The sequence below is a fragment of the Musa acuminata genome, chromosome BXJ1-3 (assembly GCF_036884655.1).
Source record: "Musa acuminata AAA Group cultivar baxijiao chromosome BXJ1-3, Cavendish_Baxijiao_AAA, whole genome shotgun sequence".
In the NCBI taxonomy this organism is placed as follows: Eukaryota; Viridiplantae; Streptophyta; class Magnoliopsida; order Zingiberales; family Musaceae; genus Musa; species Musa acuminata.
In genome coordinates this window covers 46,275,869-46,286,959 of record NC_088329.1, presented here as the reverse complement: position 1 = coordinate 46,286,959, position 11,091 = coordinate 46,275,869, and the positions used below count along the sequence as shown (strand labels likewise).

The 11,091-nt window shown below is 42.6% G+C and overlaps 1 protein-coding gene and 1 pseudogene across 1 annotated transcript; one reads left to right on the top strand and one right to left on the bottom strand.

Moving 5' to 3' along the window:
• Positions 1–386: 386 nt before the first annotated feature.
• LOC135635741 (protein ALP1-like) lies at positions 387–2,495 on the top strand. The gene has a single exon (XM_065147038.1). The coding sequence runs from the start codon at positions 875–877 to the stop codon at positions 2,420–2,422; it is 1,548 nt and encodes a 515-aa protein (XP_065003110.1). The 5' UTR covers positions 387–874; the 3' UTR covers positions 2,423–2,495.
• A 1,391-nt stretch (positions 2,496–3,886) lies between these two features.
• Positions 3,887–10,749, bottom strand: LOC135635734 (conserved oligomeric Golgi complex subunit 8-like; annotated as a pseudogene).
• Positions 10,750–11,091: the final 342 nt, after the last annotated feature.

Below are 11,091 nucleotides of genomic sequence, written 5' to 3'. Positions count from 1 at the left end.
GTAGAATGAGATATCAGGGAAAAGTTCAGAGAGAGATCTGATGTGTCCGGCCGTAAGCGAAGGAGGGAAGGACGGACTTTCTTTCACATACAGCATTTTGATATGTGGAACAGCAGAATACAGCAGCAGCGTTGAAAAGCTTTCCTGAAAAGCTAATTGGAATTAATTGTATAAAATTCACCCAATACGAAAACTAGCTCTCACCGTCATCATCCATTAACCAACTCCCCTCGCCCCCAAAAAAATAATAAAAATAAACACTAAAAAAAGTAGGTCAACGGTGATTGCCACCACTGTTGACGTCTCCTCCTATAAATTAAATTCACAAACTTTCAGGAGGATCACTTAGGTCAAGTTTCTACCTTCAAATAAGGCAACCTTTTTTGCCCTTTTGCCCCCAACAAGAGACGACCACCTTCCGTGTGATATCGATCCTCTGTTCGATCCACCAATCAACGCCGATCCGGAACACTCCCAAATCCAAGTCACACGCGCCGGCGCGCTCCATGCCGTTAACCCTCTCCACCCGCGAATGCATCGTACCCGGGCACAAGAGACACTTCCACCCACACCTAACCACCTCGGCCAACCTTATCCTTCTCCGCTCTCCCAGCGCGTGAACCGCGTTCCACAGGGATCCTTCATGGTCTGTCTTCCTTGGAAAGCTGCCCCCAATCCCCGTACTGCGTTCACACGCCGCAACTCCCTCCCTCACATATAAATCCCACGGTTCTTGTTCCTACCCACCGTTCATCCTCGGTCTTCGCCTCCGGCCTCGATTGCTTCCTCTTTTCCCATCGGGACCTTCCATTGTCTCCTTTCTTCTACCGGCCCCGGTCATCTATCGATTGACCGATACAACTACTTTCCGTATATGAACAGTTGCCCGGCCGCCGACACCATCCAGCCCGTCCTCGACGACTTCTCGTTCTACATCTCCTTCTTCCAGGACTCTTCCGCCACCGCATCCCCTTCGCCCCCGCCGTCGTCCTCCGACATGCCCAAGGGCCGCCGGAGACGCGATACCGGCGCAGCCACCGCTGGAAACGAGAGGAGGAGGAAACGGAGGAAGATCGCCAATCTGCTGACCTCCATTGCGTCGATCGACGTGCAGCATGAGTCCCAGCGGCGCGAGTCTGACGACGACTGGGAGCTCTCACTCGAGGAGAACCACCACCAAAAGGCCGAGGCTGTACTCGACCATTACTGCCGCCTCGAGGAAAGCCTCACCGCCCTCGAAAACGACGCTGGCACCCTTCGCTCCAAACGCATCCGCCTCACCGCCTCTGCTTCGGCGGCCTCCGCTTCAGCCGAGGGCGAGGGCGAGGCCGACGCCGCCAGAGGCATAGGCGGCCACCAGCAACGGAGACTCTGGGTGAAGGATCGGTCGCAAGCGTGGTGGGACCGATGCAACCATCCCGACTTCCCCGAGGCCGAGTTCCGGCTGGCGTTCCGGATGGGCCGTGCCACGTTTGACATGATCTGCGAGAAGCTCGGGTCGGCAGTGGCGAAGGAGGACACGACGCTCCGCGCCGCTATCCCCGTCCGGCAGCGGGTGGCTGTGTGCATCTGGCGGTTGGCCACCGGCGAACCTCTCCGCCTCGTCTCGAAACGGTTCGGGCTCGGCATTTCCACCTGCCACAAGCTTGTCCTCGAGGTCTGCAACGCGATCAAGACTCTACTCATGCCAAGGTTCCTCCAATGGCCCGACGACGACGACGCTACCCAAGCAAAATCCCGCTTCGAGGCACCATCCGGGATCCCCAATGTCATCGGATCCATGTACACCACTCATATCCCCATCATCGCGCCCAAGGTCAGTGTCGCCTCCTACTTCAACCGCCGGCACACGGAGCGCAATCAGAAAACTTCTTATTCCATCACCGTCCAGGGGGTGGTCGACCCTGACGGGGTGTTCACGGACGTTTGCATTGGGTGGCCCGGTTCGATGCATGACGACCAGGTGCTTGAGGAATCGGCTCTTTACAGGAGGGCAGCTACCGGGATACTCAAGAACACTTGGATTGTCGGGAGCTCGGGTTATCCTCTGATGGACTGGATGCTGGTGCCATACACCCACCAAAATTTGACTTGGACTCAGCATGCCTTCAACGAGAAGATCGGGGAGGTGCAGCGTATCGCCCGAGAGGCATTCACGAGGTTGAAGGGGCGGTGGACTTGTTTACAGAAACGAACAGAAGTGAAACTACTGGATTTGCCCGTGGTTATTGGTGCTTGCTGCGTGCTGCACAACATCTGTGAGCGACGGAAGGAGGAGATGGAGTCGGGTCTCGAGTACGAACTGGTGGACGATGAAATGGTGCCCGAGAACAGCATACGGTCGGTGAGTGCGTCGCAAGCCAGGGACAACATTGCCCATAACTTGTTACACCATGGCCTTGCCGGCACAGCTTTCTTTTAGTCTCCTTACAGAATTAAATTTCTTTTGTTTGTCATCATTTGTCGAACAATGCAGAATAAATTGATTGGGTCTACTCGCTGGTAGGACTGTAAGGCAAAGTTGGTTGTCCTCAGTGGCTGTAAGCTTTAGCTACTTGATTAGGTTTGAACAGTCTGTTTGGAGAGGTAGCAAAAAGTGACCTGTTTTTGGGTTTTTATTGTCTTTTCGGTCATTTAGGTTCAAGCTGATAAATATACTTTGTTATCACGCATCAATGCTTAACGAGTTCTTCATTAACTTGTTTATGTTCAACTTGGGTTTTGGTGACCATTACAAGTTATTCGATTTAGCTTCTATATCAAAATTGTTGAGGAAAGAAATTTTGGATGTCTTGGTCAATCCGATGTAATCCAGACCTGTATGTATAGGGTTGTTCGAGGTACTTTTGAGGTGAAAATATAAAGCTCTCAGGGTGTCACCTATACAAAGATCGAGGTCAAGTGAAGTTTTCTGACTCGATTTATTCGACGCTCAAATTAGTAACTTGAGATATATGAGTGTGGACGACAGTTGTCAAAAAATATAAACCTCTCTCGTTATGCTGAAAATGAGTCTTTATACCTAATTGTAAATATGAGACAATCTCTAATCACCTCCAATAGCCTCCCTTTGACCTCTTGTTTATGTGGGCGATAAGGGGGACTGTCTATAACCACTTGTCTTGGACCCATGCCCATGTGGGCAGACGAGTGGAGGATGGCCTTTATCATCTCCTTCCATCCCAAACATCATGTGATGGTCACGTGTTGAATGAAGATTAGCTAATGGGTGTACTCCCTACATTTATACCCCCCAACGTGTGCTTTAGGACTCTCATGAGAGGGGTTCGAAGTGTGGCATTTGGTTCATTAAGCATGTCAAACTTATATCTATTTAATTTGTTGTCGACCTTGTGTCATGTCTAGTTCGTTTGACACACCTAATTTATCATACTCGAGCATTGTTGGTGGTGATCCATAATCAACTTGTTCCTCTATTGTCAAGGGACACACCTTGGTCAGATAGAAACCCAATCTCTCCCTCCCTATCTTTGGTAAAGGCGGGGGTCGAGCTTCTTGACCTCTATGCCTCGACATAAGGCAGGAGTCAAGTTTCCCAACCTCCAAGTCTCAACGAAGCAGGGGTCGGGTTTCACAATCTCTCTACCTCGACGAAGGAGAGTTACAAGAATTGGAGTTCAACCCATACTTCCTCAAATGAAGAACTACTGACAGAATGGCGACCAACACCCCGATAGCTTTGGCTCAACTATGAAAATGATGCTACACTAAGCATTACATCATAGTAGACTCGATCAACGTCTCTTGAGATGCACTTCAATTACACTGCTTGGATTTGAGGATCCATATGGGTTTAAGATCGATAATTGTGTTTAAAAAGTCACTCTATCTTGATTCGTCAAAACGAACATATAAATCAACAACAGAAGCAAACTGGGATATGATCTTTAATCTCCACTGAAGAATGCCTGAATACACACGAGAAGGGAGAAGGGAACAATACTATGAATACATATGGTCAAAAGGGAAAAATGCACGAGAAATTGCTGGTCTATGCCATCTGAAGCCTTCAGTAGACGCGCTAAAAATTGTTCTCGTCAACCGTCAGATGTAGATAATCTTGTACCGAAACAGGAAGGATGACGACGGTGATGGCACCCTCGACCAGGTAAAACATGAGAAACATGCCATTTAATCACATGACCTACATTAATCCATGTGCTAATAAAACACATCAGTTATTGACTAAATTGCCACTTGCTGCATTTGTTGGCACTACTACACTGCCGCTTGGGTCAGTGCGACCATAAATCCCCGGTTCTTCATCACTATTGGATGGAGCTCCATTCTGAGCACCACTGGCATCCGCTTGATTCTTCTCTTCTTGACTCTCCAAAGAATCTTTTAGCCCCTTCGAAAGTGGGATCACGAACAGCTGGCAGACACCATTGAACAAGTTTCTTTGTTCGCTGATCAGATTTGCTCCATTTGGGTAGCAGCGACCGAAGCAAGTGGCACAATACGGGTGAGCTACCTATAAACCCCACAAGCTAGTCATACTACATTATAACAATTATGAAAATAGGACGAAGAAGAATCAATTCAAACCTCATCTGACCTCAATGAAAGCTCGACACAGTGACAGGAAGAGGGTAGACTCGTTTCCTCGGAGCACTCACAGGGCATTGTATCTCAAGAGGGAGTCGGAAACTACCTGTAGTCCCTTCACAACCTCTTGAGCCAGAATGTTCTTCAAGCTCACAGGAGCACATGGTCGTAATTCATTCATAGCAGCAGAAACACCTACATATTAGGACATGATATCACATATCAGCTACAAGACTACAACAGCAAAAGCCAAGTGCTAAGTTGCAACTTCGTCTGGTCACTGACATATCCACCACTGATCTACATCTACAAGGCCCAGTTTTACGGTGCCAACTCAAACTCATGCATGTAGTACGGTGACCTCGTTCATACTCACCAGTATCTGCAAAACATGACTCGTGGTTAACAAGTGTCTGTACTTACCATTAACAAACACAGCAATAGGTGGATGCTCCATCAGGACAGATGGCGGCGCTACATCATCCTTGCTTTCTTCCGTTGTTCAATTAGTTACAAAGCCAACAGACGGCAAAGGAACCCAACGGTGCAAATCTAAGACAATCTAACCAAATAAAGTACAGAATCATTTTAAAATATCACCATTTTACTAACAGTGTTTCTAATATGCATTCCTAACATGAAGGGGAAGAAATAGTTGCAGGTTACCTGAAAATTCTCAACTGCGATACTCATATTCTTTGAGAATAAGTTTATAACTGCACTGTGATTGATGATAGATTGTTAGCTATAAGGTGACAGTACAAGGAAACATTATTCAGTATAAATGAATAAAATTAAAGATGCCCATTTACCTTTCGAAAAGTGAAGGAAGTAAGCCTCTGAAATCAAACCCAACCAAGCCAAGACCCATTGCACAATACTGAAGGCAACAAAAGACTAGCATAAAATTGAACCCAAAGCAAAGCTACTTGGAGAAAATGCCTATTCGGAGGAAGTGTACAAGTGGAATAGTGAATGACTGAAAAGCATATTATACGACATGGTGATAGCAGATATCGGATAGACGACTGTAATATGGAGATTAAATTTCCGTATGTACAAGAAATAGAAGAGTCGGGTAACTTAGGGAACTAAGGAGTTCAACTCTAACATGTTTATCAATGGTAGTTTACATAGTTAACAATGATTCAGCTATTCCAAACCTAAGAAGATAATAAGCACATTCAATAAATAAGAGGGTGTCATTTGATATATACCACTTTGCAGAACATTCAACACCCCAGTTATGCATTATACAGTAACAATGTTAGAGACGATTGATAGAGTAACTCAACAGAAAAGTTATAGAGCACATGAAAAAGAAATACGTCATATAGCATCAAGCACAAAAATCCCAAAAGTAAAATATACAAATTGGAGTGAAGAAGCATAAACCATGGTTTGCTATGTCGATGCGTACCACTCAGTACGCCTCAGTACGTACCGTACCAAGCAGGGCTTGGTATACCGATACGGGTCGAAATTACAATCCTTGACAATAACAACAAACTAAAAGGTCAATGGACTTAAAAGTTATACATCAATAGAAAATCAAGTACGGAAGCACTAAAACAATATGAATCTCTAAAAGATCTCAAACATAGAATATTAAAATTGGAGATGCAATGTTTCTTAAGTACATTGCAACAGAGAAGAGCACGTAAAAAAGTAGTCAGAACTCAGAAGTCCTACACGATAAGCAACAGAGAAGAGATCATATTTTGATAAGGCATGATGAAATATGAGTTGTAAGACAACATTTGTGCCCACAAAGTGTCCTGAGTGACATAAGTTTACCCGAAAAAAACTGCAAAGTGTTGAAACAAACTCTCACCATGCATTGATCAAGGAAATTTGACAGTGATCCAAACAGAGAGCTTTTAACGGACTTAGGCAAACAGAGACATTGATCACCATGCATTGATCACCATGCATTGATCAAGGATATTTGACATCTACAAACACAAACAGAGAGCTTTTAACGGACTTAGGCAACTACCTGAATATTTGATCGAAGTTTCTGGAGAAGCTGAGATAGCAGAGATTGTGGTGTCTTCCTGACTTCTGACGCCAATGCCTGAATGATAGGCAACCTTGATTCCAAATATCAAATGCTAGCTATCATCATGGAATCTATAGCTAAAAGAATATTGGTTGGACTATTCCCAAATCAAATAATAGAAGGACCTGTTCCTTAATCATCAGAAAAGACTTACTCGGTATGCATTTTTGATAACTTGTTGACAAAAGCTTCTAGGTCAAGTGCCTCATCATAATTACCATTCCTTATACATCTGGAAAGCAAGAGCACATGATTACTAGTTACTATTATCGATATGGATCCATTTGATGATGAAAGGATAAATCAGAGGATACTTAGAAATCCAATAGAAAGAGATTGAATTGTGATCATAACACACAACATGACTGAACTTTCAGCATACTAGTCTGAAACAACTTGAAAATAACCAAAAAGACAAAGGAAAGTATATCAGTATGAATATTATGCTATCTCAAGTTACATCAGAAGAGGAATGAAGACATAATGGTGATATATTGTCTCATCAACTTAAAAAACATAGTAAACAAAGACTTAAAATGTATATGGTCCAACATGATGTCCAACATTGACCACTAGATGGGGCATCAGACAGATGTATTTACCTCTTACGTGCATGACATGTGTACTAGAATGCCGCGCAACCAGAATTAGCCCTGCATGCAATTGGTAGGGGGCGCACAATCTAGTTCAGCTTTAAAGAAATTTTCAACTTTCACTGGACATGTTCAGTTTGCAGAATCCGTAAGAAAACCTAAACTGAACCATAGTATATAATTTAAATTGTACTCCTTATTCATTTTCGAATAGGATTATATTCTTTGGATATTATGGTAAATGTTATTACAGTTTACATAAAATATGTCTATCCATAAGATAGAACTTGTGATAAATATGTTATGTGTATATATTATCTATCATTAAATAATATAGAAAATTTTGTAAAATTCAGATATGGTATCTTTGCAGTTGTCTGCACATATTATATATGCAAACCAAACTTAACCAGATTCACTGGTTCAGTCAAGTTCTCGGTTGGACCAGTTGGTATCATAATTCTTTGGCATAAAGAACAAAAGTACAAACTACACCAATACACATCCATTTCCATTAGACCTTTAAAATTATATTAATTCTTTTGCATAAAGAACAAAAATACAAACTACACCAACATTCACCCATTTCCATTAGACCTTTAAAATTATAACCACCAAGTTACTTACAATCTTAACAAAATGACAACATAAACCCATCTAGTTTTGTATATGTTGGAACTAAAGATCAACATGCATGAGAGAAAAGAATATATACAAATTCATCCTGAAGATTTTTCAGGGCCATTGCGGCTAGACCACCCCAGAGCGTAGACTACAAAGAATGAAAGAATTGCTTCTTGAAATTGTGAATGCATAACTGAAATACACTATTTTTATCTGAGACAAAAACATATGAAAATTTCACTGAAAATTGCATGTGAAAGAACCAACTTATGGTGATTTAGAGAATGTATAAAAATTGAACCTTAAAGCAGTTATTTGCAGTTTGCTTCTTGCATTAAGCTCTTTGTGCTTTTGTACAAGATGACAAGGGATTAAAAACTAACCACGTCTAATGTTGAAAAGGAAATTGAAATATAGCTAAAAAGATCCTAAAGAAGAAGTAACTATGTAAGACATGCTGGCTGAGAAAAAAAAAGTCCCAGATGGAAAAATAAGCACAATCAAGAATAACCATATTCCATATGTTAAATGGAACGTCTTCAACAATTAATGAGAACACATCTAAAATTGGTAGAAATGCATCATCTCAAGATGCATTTAACATCGTTTAAAAAGATCAATATCCACTGAGTATAATAAAATGGAACCAGGGCATTAAAGTAAATTTTGACGGATATGAATTAATTTAAAGATTGTATTACATACGTGTCCATTAGCTGAGGAATTTCAAGCAAATCAAGCAGAGTACTGTGATTGTCCAGTAATATCTGATTGAGCTTGCTTTCCTCCAAAATTTTCTGAGCAGATTCAATAAACTCAGTACAACCAGCTGTAAGATTAGGGATCCCTGTTATCTGCAATAAACATGCAGCAAGAGAATCAGTGTAACAGATCTTTCATCACCTTAAAGATCCTATAAATGTAGAAGCATCCCGACTTAAACCCATTTATTCATCACAATAAATGCTATTTATAATGATATATATTTTAATTTAGACAATTATCTTCTTAAGGCAATTTGTAACTGACATATAAAAGACAAGCACACTTTAACTCTACTTAACTCATCATAGAAAACAACAATCTATCAAGAAAGTCAAATAGTCATCTGAGAAAAGAAAAGGAATCCTAGGTTGTTTCTCAGTATCCGAATTGTAAGAATATGCACCAGAATGTAAAATATAATATGGAAGAAGAAAAAAGCATAAACTAAAAACAAAAGTAGAACGAACAAACGGAAATAACAGAAAGTAAGAGCTAATATGACTAATTAAGCCTAAAAGACATGGTGAGAAAGCAAAGGAAAAAAACAAACTCAATTAGAATGATAATAAATGAAAGATGAAGGAGAAAGCTCACGAGTCAAAGATTTTTTTTCCCCTTTTGTTAAGCAAAGTTAAGAGCCATACCTAAAACAGTTATGCCTCCATTTGGCTAATTGACCAAAAGTAGGTTAGGTATTAACCACCTAAATATGATTTTGTATCTAAATCAAGGGAGATATGAATATGCTAAAACAGATATTTCATAATCTGAAATGATCTGACAGGTTAATTGGCAAGCTTCAGAATGTGTGTGTGCGTGTGGGGATGTGCGTGTGTGTGTGTGTGTGTGTGTGTGAGAGAGAGAGAGAGAGAGAGAGAGACTTGGCAATAAACTCGGTTGCCAACTCTTAACCTTCGACCATACTCCTCCAAAAGCTTTGCAGTCATATAAACCACAAATGAGTTGGTCATATATTTTCATTCAGTACACTTGGTCCAGCTGTTGATTGTTATGAAACCATTTACAGCAGTTTTGAATCATCGAGTGATTTCTTTTATGAATTCTTTGTTTGGTAGCTTGATGCTGAGATCAATTCATAATTTTTCTACCCGGTTTACCACAACCGTGCACATTGCTCGTCCACGAGGCAACACCGGAAGACTTGGAATACCAATGATCGGACCCAATGAGAAACCCGAAAAACTCCTCTTGTCAAATCAGCCAACAAGCTCCAACTCCATGGCATCCAAATTTAGCAAACTTTTTAAAGCCCTTTTTGAAGATAACTCTCGAAGGAACCGATCAATCGGAACCCAAATCAACCAGCCATTGGATCACAGGATTACAGTTAACTAAGATTCATAAAACGCATCAGGATATAAGGAGGGTTGACAAGGGGATGGGTAAGGAGTACCAAGGAATCAAGGTGCTTGTCGAAGCCGGAGAGTTGCTCCTTGATGAAGGAAACAGTATCCGCCGCAGCGATGAAGGCACGGTAATTCCCGACTGCCACCTCTTGCATCTGCCTCCGGATGCGCTCCGCATCGACGCGCAAAAGTTCCGGCTCCTGCGGGATCACGCGTCCTCAGCAGATCGGCCGCAAGAATTGAAAGAAGGAGAGGGAACCGGAAGACGGAAGAGGGGTTACCTTGTGAAGGCGATCGAGAGTGAAGGAAAGGAGTTGGGAGACGTAATGCTGCTGCGCGGCCCCGGTGAAGGGGAGAAGGTGAAGAGCCGACGCTGTCGTCGCCTCCTCTCGTCCATCACCTCTTCCACCGCCGCCGACGCTCGCGTAACTAATCTCGGCTTCCACGGCTGTGGATAGAGAGAGAGAGCGGCGGTCGTCAAAGGAAACGATCTCGGCGCCACCGTTTGCTGCCAAAAATCGCAGGTGGTGGGAAACGAAAGGCAGAGTGAGCTGAGGCCCAAATCCGATATCTAACCCACAATTCATACGTAGATGGGCCTAAACCCGCCTCTGCGTTTGTCTTCGATAATGGAAAGAGCGCGCCCTCCACGGAGGAGATCGAGGCTCGCAGGGCTAAAGAATGGGCCGCGCTGCTAATGGAGCCCAATAAAGCACAAGATGAGCCCGCGATCTGAATACCCACAATCCGATAACTTTATGGGCCATCGCCCAATTCAATTAGCGCTCCAAGCACGGCTGCTGACGTGGCAATGTGTGCGACGTGCAGTCTTCTCTTCTTTGTAATATTGTTTTTCTTGTCTTTTTCTTTCTGGTGGATATCTAATATTGCTTTTCTTTCTTTCTGGTGGTTACTCTATAATTGACCAATTGTTTTAGGGAAAGAGCAAGTAATTAATCATGCTAAAAAAAAAACATCAGAACCTTTTTTTCAGCCATCATACTCATCCTCAGATAACATCTTAATAATCATCTATAAGCTGTATTGCAACTATGATAATTAATTAGCAAAATATATGACTAACGATGATTATAGGGTAGTGAAATAGAAT

Bases quoted from the DNA above. Each gene is read 5' to 3' on its own strand.
- LOC135635741 (XM_065147038.1), top strand. From the start codon at position 875: ATGAACAGTTGCCCGGCCGCCGACACCATCCAGCCCGTCCTCGACGAC.